The following is an 11,998-nucleotide window of genomic DNA, read 5'->3' as shown; positions in this document are numbered from 1 at the left end:
TACATCTATTGCAAATAATGACATGCTCTACACATGAACTAGTTTCATTAACTTCCTCTAGCTTAGCATTTAATTCAACATTTAAATTCTTTAAGCTAGAAATGGATCCATGACAGGAAGACAGCTCAAACGACATTATTTCATTTTTCTTAATTTCTAAAGCAAGAGATTTTTGAACACTAACAAACTTGTCATGTTCCTCATATAAAATATCCTCTTGCTTTTCTAGCAATCTATCCTTTTCATTAAGAGCATTGATTAATTCATTAATTTTGTCTACTTTAGCTCTATCTAACCCCTTAAACAAATCAGTGTAATCTACTTCATCATCGGAAGATTCCTCATCGCTAGAAGAAGAGTACTTTGGAGTGTCTCGAATGCGTACCTTCTTCTCCTTAGCCATGAGACATGTATGATGTTCGTTTGGGAAGAGCGAAGACTTGTTGAAGGCCGAGGCAGCTAGTCCTTCATCCTCAGAGTCGGAGGAGGAGCAGTCGGAGTCCCATCCCTTCCCGATGTGTGCCTCGCCCTTGGCCTTCCTGTAGTTCTTCTTTTCTCCCTCTTCCCATGCTTGTCTTGTGCCTGGTCATTATTGTTATCGGGGCATTGAGCTATAAAATGACCAGTCTTACCGCATTTGAAGTAGGAGCGTTTTCCCCTTGACTTGTTTTTGTTGGAGTACTCCTTGCGTCCTTTTAGCGTGGTCTTGAAGCGCTTGATGATGAGTGCCATCTCATCTTCATTGAGCTCGGCAGCCTCCACTTGTGCCACCTTGCTTGGTAGCGCCTCCCTGCTGCTAGTTGCTTTGAGAGCAACGGGCTGTGGCTCGTAGACGGTCAGTGGACTGTTCAATGCATCGTCCATGTATCGAGCTTCTTTCACCATCATACGCCCGCTCACGAATTTTTCGAGTATCTCCTCGGGTGTCATCTTGGTGTACCTGGGGTTTTCACGAATAAGATTCACAAGATGAGGGTCAATTACTCTAAATGACCTGAGCATGAGTCGGACGACGTCATGATCCGTCCATCTTGTGCTTCCATAGCTTCGGATTTTGTTGACCAGGGTTTTGAGCCTGTTGTAGGTCTGTGTTGGCTCCTCTCCCCTGATCATCACGAACCTCCCCAGCTCGCCTTCCACCAGTTTCATATTTGTGATCATGGTGGCGTCATTACCCTCATGTGATATCTTGAGAGTATCCCAGATTTTCTTAGTGTTGTCCAGGCCACTCACTTTATTGTACTCATCCCTGCAAAGAGATGCTAGCAAAACAGTAGTAGCTTGGGCATTTTTATGAATTTGTTCATTTATAAGCACAGGATTATCCGTACTGTCAAAATGCATCCCATTTTCCACAATTTCCCAAATGCTAGGATGGAGAGAAAATAAATGACTACGCATTTTATGACTCCATAAAGAATAGTCTTCTCCATCAAAGTGTGGGGGGTTCCCAAGTGGAATTGATAGCAAATGAGCATTTGAATTATAAGGGATGCGAGAATAATCAAAGGAGTACTTTTGATTAACCGTCTTTCTTTTGGACGAGTCATTGTCGTCATCCCTTGGTGAAGAAGAGGAGGCGTCGCTGTCATAGTATATGATCTTCTTGATGCGCCTCTTTTTCTTCCCGTCCCTCTTCTTGTGACTCAAGCCTGAGTAAGTGGGCTTGTCATCTCTTGGCTCGTTGAAGAGGGACTCCTCCTTGTCGTTGACCACCATCCCCTTACCCTTAGGATCCATCTCTTCGGGCGGTTAGTCCCTTAGATGAAGAGTATGACTTCGATACCAATTGAGAGCACCTAGAAGGGGGTGAATAGGTGATCCTATGAAATCAAAACACTAAATAGCCACAAACTTGATTATAAAAGTGTTAGTGTGAGTTAATCAAGTTGCTATGAAGCGAGCTCTTGCAAACAAAACAATCACAGAGGAAATCAGCATAAGAGACACAGTGTTTTATCTCGTGGTTCGGCCAAGTATAACACTTGCCTACTTCCACGTTGTGGCGTCCCAATGGACGAGGGTTGCACTCAACCCCTTTCAAGTGATCCAATGATCAACTTGAATACCACAGTCTTTTTGTTTGGTGTTCTTCTCCCGTTTGCGAGGAATCTGCACAAGTTGGAGCCTCTCGCCCTTACAATATAGATCACAAAGAAGCACAAGAGTAAGGGAGGAAAAGCAACACACACAAGACTCGAATCCGCAGCACACACACGCACACCAGCCAAGACTTGAGCTCGAAACACAGCACAGGGAGTTCACAGCTCGAATGGAGCTCAAATCACTAACACAACGAATCAAATGCGTGGAGGAAGAGTCTGGGAGTCTTAGGATGCTTTGTGAATGCTTGGTGTTCTGCTCCATGCGCCTAGGGGTCCCTTTTATAGCCCCAAGGCAACTAGGAACCGATGGAGATCAACTTGGAAGGCAATTCTTGCCTTCTGTAGATTGGTGCATCGGACAGTCCGGTGCACCACCGGACAGGTCCTGTAGCAGTTCGGTGCTCGATCTCCTTCCTTATCTGGCGCATCCGACCATTGGGTCGGCGGTCCCGTTGGCACACCGGACAGTCCTGTGTGCTCAACCGACCGTTGGCGCGGGCCACGCGTCACCCGCTGATTGCACTGGTGACCGTTGGCTCGGGCGGCTCTAACTCACCGAACAGTCGGTGCACCACCGGACAGTCCGGTGATTTTTAGCCGCGGCGCTTTCTCCTTTTCTCGAGAGCGCCGAGTTCGTCGCCGATGTACTTGGGCGCGAGCGCTGAAGACTCATCGGACAGTCCGGTGCTCCACCGGACAGTCCGGTGATTTTTAGCCACGTCGCCCCGCCGATTCCCGAGAGTGGCCAGTTCGCCGCCGAGCCAGCCTGGGGCACCAGACACTGTCCGGTGCACCACCGGACAGTCTGGTGTGCCAGGCTGGTGCTGATTTTTGCTGTCCTGAGCCGTATCTTCTCTGATTCTTTTCTTCTTTTCTTGGCATTGTTTCTAGCACTTATATAAACATGTTAGCATTCAAAAATAATTCACTAAGTCTAGAAACATACCTTGTTCTTCGATGTGCACTTTTCACCTACTTAGCACATATGAGTTCCAAACAATGTGTTGGGCATCTAATCACCAAAACAATAATAGAAATGGCCCAAGGGCATATTTCCTTTTCATTGTGTCTGCGTAACTTCGCTGTCTTGACTGTGTTATCTTCAGATTCTCCCGAACCATCTTGATATTCTCTTCGACTTCGAGCAAAATGTCGGGCCCAAACACCTGCTTCTCTCCATGCTGATCCTAGTGCAATATGCAACGGAGTTCTGCAACTCCTTCCATAAAGTGCCTGAAACAGTGACATCTTTAAACTGGCCTGGAAACTGTTGTTGTAGGAGAATTCTGCATAAGGTAATCTCTTGTCCCATCCGGACTTATCTTGCAACACACAGACTCTCAACATATCTTCTAGGATTTGATTAGTTCTTTCAGTCTAACCGTTTGTCTGCGGGTGATAAGCTGAACTGAATTTCAAATGTGTATCCAAAGCTTCATGCAACTGCTGCCAGAAATGAGAGGTGAACCGCGTTCCTCGGTCTGACATTATCTTCTTTGACACACCATGGAGACAAACGATCCCGAACATGTATAGCTCTGCTAATACTGCACTGTTGTAGCTAGTCTTGGCTAGTATGAAGTGGACTGACTTGGTTAAGCGGTCCACCACTACCCAAATGGAATCATAGCCGGCTCGAGTGCGAGGTAACCCGACTATGAAGTCTATTCCGATCTCATCCCATTTCCATTGAGGAATTTGCAACGACTACAACAAACCGGCTGACCTTTGATGCTCTGCCTTGATTCTCTGACAAATGTCATATATAGCCACATGCTTTGCAATCTTCCTTTTCATTCCGTACCACAAGAATTTCTTCTTTAGGTCCTGATACATCTTCTCGCTTCTGGGGTGTATGGAATAGACTGTCTTATGAGCTTCCTTGAGGATTAACTCTCGAATGGATTGGACATTGGGAACATACAAGCGGTCTTTAAACCATACCACACTCTGCATCTTCCCAAAAATCTTTGCCTCTTCCTTCTAGAATCATCTGCCGGATTTCATTGATATTCTCATCGTTCTTTTGCGCTTCTTTGATTTTCCCGCTCTAAGGTGGGTTCTAATTCTACTGTTACTCCTTGCGTGTTGTTCAAAAATCTGAGGCTCAGTCTGTCAAATTCTTTGGCCAACTCATAAGGTATCGGGTGAAGTAAAAACAACACGATATTGAAATAATATATAGTTGGAAATCATGATATTTTTATATATCTAAATTGACTAAGGTAGTGACCAATAAAACAAAACATGTATTCATAAAAAATCATATCATATATAGATTTTTTTTTGAAAAATAGAAACATGTACAGTCGAGGCAGGTTTTATTGGGTGATTCAGATGTACCTTGAAAAGGAGATAGTGTGCGATGGATCAAATTGTGTAACCAGTTTTAGCTACAGTACAACTGAAGAAGCTCAGTCATCAATATCAACCTAAAAAAGCTTGTTTACTTGCCACATTTGTAGTAACAACATTTCTTTTCAACAATTTGAACAGACTTCCGTTGGTTGTTGCATTCCTAGTGAGTCCTGAATTTGTCTCTCTATAGAATAATAACATCAAATATTACTGGTGCAGCCTACATAGTTTCAACTATTCCAAGTTCTTGTCATTTGTACTATCAGTTAATGTAAGACAAAGTTTTGTGTCTATAAAATAAACTATATTCACATATGAAAGTTGCTACAAAATCATGACATTAAGACAATACATGTAGTATTTTTATTAAATAATCAATGGATTCCAAAGTAAAATATGCCATAGCATGACATTAAGCACTAGCCTTATATTGTAGAGAGGTGTCCCGTTCCTATAAACGTTGAACCAAAGCATGAACCGACATAGAGGCCCGACCTTGTACCCTGATAGACATCCTGTTTCCAAGAAACTATATTGATATAGTTAGTGCTTATCTTGATTTTAATATTGCAAGGCAATAAATAAAGAGATAAAATATGAGAAAACAATATATATAGGACCTTTCTTTCTTCTAATTTTTGGGACCAAACATGAGGGCGCATCTCTAGGCTTTATCGGTGTTGAGGACTTGCTGCATCTAATACGGAAATCACTTCATTCATAGAGATGTTCTCGTGTGAATAATAGCAGATACGCCTGTATGGAAACAAAGGAGAACAGAGCGAGAGCTAAACCAATTTTTAAACTAAAAAACATAGAAAGATAGGCCCCAATCTAACCATATCAATTATCTTTGTCTTGATCAGCTCAACTCTAATCTCCATGGCGTAGGCCATATCTAGAGATACACGCAGCAATGAGATATGCGACTGTCGCTGCCTGCAAAACACTCATGCAACTACAGCTAAAACCTCCCCCCCCAGAGCTACAATGTCAAACACGATAGAGAGAGGTCAGAGGTGTGCCTTGTTCTCATGCAACTTCAAACACATACAACGATAGATGTTATTTTACTTGCTACCAAAGTGGCAAAGTGCTCATATATTGTAGATTAATTAATACTCCTACTTGTTTGAAACACTTAGGTGTTATTTGGTTCAGACCTTGTTAAGGAAATGGTAATGAGATCTCTTACCGACGGTAATGATAACTAGTTATAATTGGATTGGATAGTAGTACCTAGTAATACTAGAAAGAGCTCAAGCAAACAAAAATTTTGGTATCCATTACTCCATATAAACCATTTACGTTACATTTTGTTGAACCGAACACCACCTTAATTTAAGTAGATTGCGGCGTTCGTCGGGTGCGGCGAGGTGGGTGCGAGTAGAGATGGCAATGGGTAAAAACCCGCTGGGTATTACTTGCCCAAACCCATACCCGTGAAGAAAAAATACGCTCGCTAAAAAACACATACCCATGACGGGTATAAAATTTTACCCAAACCCATACCATGCGGGTTTCGGGTACCCAACGGGTTTCCCATACCCACTAACATCAACATAAAAAATAATTCATCATGTAAATGACAATCAATACATTAATAAGCTAGCATAAAACGAATAAGTGATAACTAATTTTAACTTAAAATTTGTTACATCAAATTTATTTCAATTAGAACATATTCAATTAATAATATTATGAGACATATTTATAAGAAATGTTGATTTTAAGGCGGGTTTAAAAAACCCATGTGTTTGCGGGTATGGGTAGTGGAAGAACAAACACATACCCACGTACTCGTTGGGTTTCCATTTAAACCCATTAACAAACCTATGGATACAGAAATTGACCCAAACCCTAATAGAGCAAAAACTCATCGGGTTTCGGGTAGCGGGTACCCATTGCCATTTCTAGCTGCGTCCGTTGGGGTGCGGCGAGGTGGGTTCCAATCACCTCCTCATTTTGACTGTATGTGAAGACCACGAGTGCGGCTGATTTTGACTTTGTACCTGAGTTGTCGTTCCCGGACTCCTCACGCGATGGCTATGCGGCAGCCGCGAAGAATCATAGTCTAGGTAAACGAGGAAGAAAAGCCGCCGGAAATTCCTAACGCTGGTTTAGTGATAAAGAAATTGAAGATGATCTATTGATTTAAATAGCAAGGGATTTTTTTAGATCCCTTTCAATTCTTTTGTCACTAAATCAATATTTAGATCTTGTTTGAATTGCGACTGCATTGAAGGAAGAGGTTAAGGAAAATTAAATAACGTTTTTATTTAATCTTAACTAGAAAGATATTTAATTCTGTCCGATCTATCCCTTCGCAATGGAACGTACCCTTGTAGGATAATAATCCGCGACCCAAATTTCTAATCACGCCGGAGAAAAATAAGGCCTCGACTTTAATTCGTTTCCCCATTTTCTGGTTGCAGATTGATTCTTTACCATTTGTATCGCCATTCCTCCCTGTTCGTTGGGCGTGGGGTCTCAACCTAAAATCAGTCCCATTCCGCGCTCCTAGTGGAGAGTGGATTCGAACGGAAACACCTTTTTGTGCCCCAAGATGCCTGTTTCCGCTTCGTTTCCACGCCACACCTTTTGAATCCTTTGCCGTCACCTCGCCTTTTGCAGCACTAGTTGTTTGTCAGCCTTCTTGGAGTGTGGAGGGGCAGAGAGCGCCGTCCTGTTGATTCAGGAAAACAGTCCGAGCCGATGGGCAGGAAGAGCGACGGCGCGCGGTTGCAATGCGCTGAGGCCAAACTGGCGACGGATTGGACCTGCTGCTTCCTGGCCCTGCCACCGGCAGCACCATCCGCTGTGGATGGCGATGGTGGATTCAACCTCTCGTGGAACCTCCACCAGTCCTTCCACCCGCCGGCCGGCCTCTTCGCCAGCGTGGGCCAGCAGGTTGGGGTTGGGTTCCCAGGGCCTTCGTCCCAGTCGCCGGAGACGCCACGGGACCCATACATGAAGTACGTCTCGCCGGAGGTTGTTGAGACACCTCTGCCGGGGGAAGGTGTGGGGGGGTTGAGGGACAAGGGGAAGAAGAAAGTCGTGAAGCTCAAGATTAAGGTTGGGAATCATCACCTCAAGAGACTGATCAGTGGAGCAATCGCAGGCGCAGTGTCAAGAACTGCTGTTGCACCTTTGGAGACGATCAGGACGCATTTGATGGTGGGAAGTAATGGGAATTCGACGACGGAGGTGTTCCAGTCTATCATGAAGCATGAGGGATGGACTGGGTTGTTCCGTGGTAACGTTGTTAATGTCATCCGGGTAGCCCCAAGCAAGGCAATCGAGGTAAATAGCTCATCCACATCTGTTATTTTTGCAATGTGTTTACGTTAGGCACATGTTCAACATAATGTGGAAATCAACCCTTGGCTATGCATTTATTTTTTAGAATTTATAACTACCTTTTTGCAAATAAACTGAACAATTAGTTGGTGGTTACATCCAGTGTTAATTTGTAGCAATATTTCCTCGTTAGCAATGGTACAAATGTTTTGAGTTTTCTATAATTGGGGCACATACATATGGCAATATGCTCAAGTTGTCACCCAGAGAATAACGAACTCGCATGCTTTTCCCAATATTTGGATCTTAAGCCTCATCTACACTGAGTCTCTGGTTTTTTTAAGTTCCCTCAGTTTTCTAAGAAAGCAATAAGTTTGTTACACAATCCATGTTGGGGTTGCCAGATTACAAGCAAAAGTACAAAGAAGTCTAACAAAGTGCCATGCTGCTATTACAATAAAATTTCTATGATACCTGAGATGCTTCTAATCACTGGATTGTAATTACTAAGCCAGCATAAATAGAATTTTTCATGACCTGAAACTATCAAGAAAGTCTACCTTTTTGTTATGGTAACGTATCGAATGCACATGATCCATTTGGTGCACATGCACATATTAAATCTGAGCCCTTTATCTAAGAATCAACGACTGAGGTGCGAAGGGTTTATTTGCAAATATGCAGCTACGCGCTGATGAGTAAGTGTCGAATGTTTTTTTTATAAAATATTTTAATCGTTGATCGTGGGACGAAGGGTGCAGATTTAATATTTTTGTTATTGGCTTATCTTAGTGGAACTCTTACAGTGAAGTACTTGTAAGCAGAGTTAATGCATACATATTTTTCCTTGTTCCTCCTGAGCAAGGTTATATAGGTTAGTGGGCTAATCTTGCACCGTAGAGACCAATCACTTTAGGCTTTGTTTGGGTACTTTAGTATTTGCTCCAATACACATGGATTGAGGTGCATACACCCCAATCCACCTCAATCCATATGTATTGAGGTAAATACTAGAGTATCCAAACAAAGTCTTAGGATGTTGCTGGGTTTCTGTGTGGTCTGGTAAATAACTGGCTTCATAGAGCTGTTGAATGCACACATTCTAGGAATTTAAACATTTAAAGATAGAAGAGCTACCGTCTTGTAACCTGTTAGTCTTTTGAGAAATATAAAAGTCAGAATTGCTTGTTTGAAGAGACTAAGGTTTGGACCTTCAACCTTGAGTTGGTATCCCTTAGTGAATATTAGAATAAAATGCTCGTATATTGGAAGACTGGGTGGCTTGCTGGCTTATTAGTGAACTGGAGATCAGCAGTCTGGATGATGGGCTTACGCTGCATTTTCTAGTTGCATTTAGTATCGGCACATGTTGGATAGCCATAATGGCTATACATATTAGATATCATTACATGCGTTGTGATTCTAGGAATTGTCACGACTATAATGGCAATATTTTTTATGGTGCTTATGGTACAAACATGTACATGTATGCAGCATTAAAATATCTAATTGTTTGTTTTGACTTTTTTTGCAGCTTTTTGCCTTTGATACAGCTAATAAGTTCTTGACCCCCAAATATGGGGAGAAACCGAAGATCCCAGTCCCTCCTTCACTAGTGGCTGGGGCATTTGCCGGTGTTAGCTCAACTCTGTGTACATACCCACTGGAATTAATTAAGACACGGCTAACTATACAGGTTAGTGCTAACTTCAATACAATGAGTGGACCTCCATACTAAAGTGCAAAACATGTGAGGCTGTAATAGTGGCTCTCTAATTCTGCAGAGAGGTGTGTATGACAATTTCCTTGATGCATTTGTCAAAATCATCCGCGACGAAGGGCCTACTGAGCTCTACCGAGGCTTAACCCCAAGCTTGATTGGAGTGGTGCCATATGCTGCAACGAACTACTTCGCCTATGACAGCCTGAAGAAGGTGTACAAGAAGATGTTCAAGACAAATGAGATTGGCAGTGTTCCAACACTGTTCATCGGGTCTGCCGCAGGAGCTATCTCAAGCACAGCGACGTTCCCTCTTGAGGTGGCACGGAAGCACATGCAAGTTGGAGCTGTTGGTGGCAGGAAGGTTTACAAGAACATGCTTCATGCCTTGTTGAGCATTCTTGAGGATGAAGGGGTTGGGGGCCTTTACAGAGGGTTGGGGCCAAGCTGCATGAAGTTGGTGCCTGCTGCTGGGATTTCGTTCATGTGCTACGAGGCTTGCAAGAAAATTCTGATTGAGGAAGAGGATGAGTGAAGTGTATGCAGATCATTAGAACTCAGTTTTGTGACATCCTGACAGCAGGCAGCTTGAGGTTACTGCTGTAGTCGGCATAAGTTCTTAACCCCTTTTTGCACCCAGTTTTATCTGATAAACTCACCTCTTTTTTTTTCCCCAGATTTACTTTTACTTTTGGGTACAACTTGTGTTGAAAACACGTCTTTCGAAAGTCATTACTGGGATGCATGAAAACGTTGAGTTGCCATCGGCAATCATAATTCACAACTGATTTGTGTTCTTGTTTCTCTTATGTTGGTCTCTGTGATGTCACAGTGGTGAACTGGGGAGACACTATCAGTTAACAAATGGAATGATATAAATCAAATATATGTTCTACGAACGCCGCACTCAACAATTGAAACGAAACACCTAAACATATTTTAACTAGATCTATCAAGGAGAGGAGAAGAGATAAAAATGGTAGGAAAATCTATAACAAATCTCTGTTTGTTGCCACCCCCTGCGGTTCCATCTCCATCATTGGCAGCCATCAATTCATCGAACTTGTCATTCTTTCCCACGCCATCCCCTGCGGTTCCATCTCCATCATTGGCGGCCATCAGTTCATCGAACTTGTTAGTCTTTCCCAGCACTATCTCAATCTGTAGACAGGGTTCGAGATCAATATTTATTTTCTGACAAAAAAAAGAGCGCTATATGAAGATAGACAAATTTGGAGGAGGAATAGGCCAGTTAATATCATCAGAAAATGTACAGTTCTGTAGATCTCATTCCTAACCTTAGCCTTTTGGATTGACCGGGTGCTTATTTCGTTTTTGATGTCAACTGTGGATGTTCTAACCTCTGCACACGTACGTTAAAGGGATAAATAAGACGAGTCAGAGCATACCCCAGTAAGGGCTGCAGATTTACAATGCCACATTGAGATTATCACAATGTAACTGCATGCATGTCTGGTAATGAAAAAAGGCAAAGTTCTTACTCTTCTCGACAGCAAGACCATTGTTCTTCAGGATCTCTGCAACGGTTACAGCCGTCGATATGGCTGCAAGCAAATTAGAAAGACTCTTAGGCCCTAAATTTATTCAGAAACAGAAGTGTCAACTCCATATATAACTTTTCCATTGCTAATATGATAAACAATTGCATACTGCTGCAACATTAGTAAATCTATAGAATTTAGATGGTGCGACGCTAGCTAAAACTTACAACAACAACAACAACAACTGATACAGATTATCACGTTGAGTTTACACCACGACCAGCCACAAAATCGTGTAAGATCTGGTTTGCAGATCAAATGAAAAAAAAACGCGAGAGGGATGATGAGAACAATGAGACACACGCACCCAGCCCGAGCGCGGAGAGCTCGACGTCGTCGTCGTGATGCTGCATGTACCTCTGCACAAAACATAAGGCAACGAGAATTAGCTAGCACCAGCCGGCACACCTGCCAAGAAACCGACGCCAATGGGGGCACCGATGGATTTATGGACCGTTACCTTGGCGAGATTGACGTAGAAGAATAGAGGTTTCTTGGAGCTGGACACCTGAATCCGGTTCCTGCCGACGGCCTGCTGCGCGTCTCCTCCTGCCTGCACCGCCGCCGCGGTGTCTCCCGACATGTTGAAGCGGATGGTGAGTTCACCCCTATCAATCAGAGGGTTTGATCTTCTCGCGGGAATACGAGATTGGATTGCGTATTCACGGCGGCCTCGCGTCGCATGAGTCTGTATATATATATATATATATATATCTGAATGGGCCATCCGGCACGGCCCACCAACTAAAAATAAATTGCGAACCGATATAGACCCATTAAAACCCAGCTGCGGATTATATTAAGCCGTGCTAGACAAGCCACGGATTGGCTAGCTAGCAGTGCCAATGAGGTCTGTGAGGGCAGGCTAGTAAAAATAGACTAAAAAATATGTATAGGTCGGTTCAAATTATAGTCCATACACACATAGTCACACCTATCTAACCAATAGATAT

At 43.1% G+C, this 11,998-nt stretch overlaps 2 protein-coding genes across 2 annotated transcripts; one reads left to right on the top strand and one right to left on the bottom strand.

Moving 5' to 3' along the window:
- The first annotated feature begins 7,170 nt into the window (after positions 1-7,170).
- Positions 7,171-10,064, top strand: LOC100170249 (uncharacterized). Its single transcript, NM_001130130.1, is given in 3 exon segments — positions 7,171-7,766; positions 9,298-9,459; positions 9,548-10,064. Coding segments are annotated over 3 exon segments (1,221 nt in total). The 5' UTR covers positions 7,171-7,178; the 3' UTR covers positions 10,019-10,064.
- Positions 10,065-10,245: 181 nt separating this feature from the next.
- On the bottom strand, positions 10,246-11,755 carry LOC103635458 (Alba DNA/RNA-binding protein). Its single transcript, XM_008657907.3, has 5 exons — positions 11,506-11,755; positions 11,353-11,404; positions 10,986-11,048; positions 10,782-10,846; positions 10,246-10,644 (listed from the first exon to the last, which is right to left on the bottom strand). The coding sequence occupies exons 1-5, from the start codon at positions 11,626-11,628 to the stop codon at positions 10,423-10,425; spliced, it is 525 nt and encodes a 174-aa protein (XP_008656129.1). The 5' UTR covers positions 11,629-11,755; the 3' UTR covers positions 10,246-10,422.
- Between the last annotated feature and the right edge of the window lie 243 nt (positions 11,756-11,998).

The sequence above is a fragment of the Zea mays genome, chromosome 8 (assembly GCF_902167145.1).
Source record: "Zea mays cultivar B73 chromosome 8, Zm-B73-REFERENCE-NAM-5.0, whole genome shotgun sequence".
Lineage (NCBI taxonomy): Eukaryota > Viridiplantae > Streptophyta > Magnoliopsida > Poales > Poaceae > Zea > Zea mays.
This window is presented reverse-complemented; position numbering and strand designations above follow the sequence as displayed.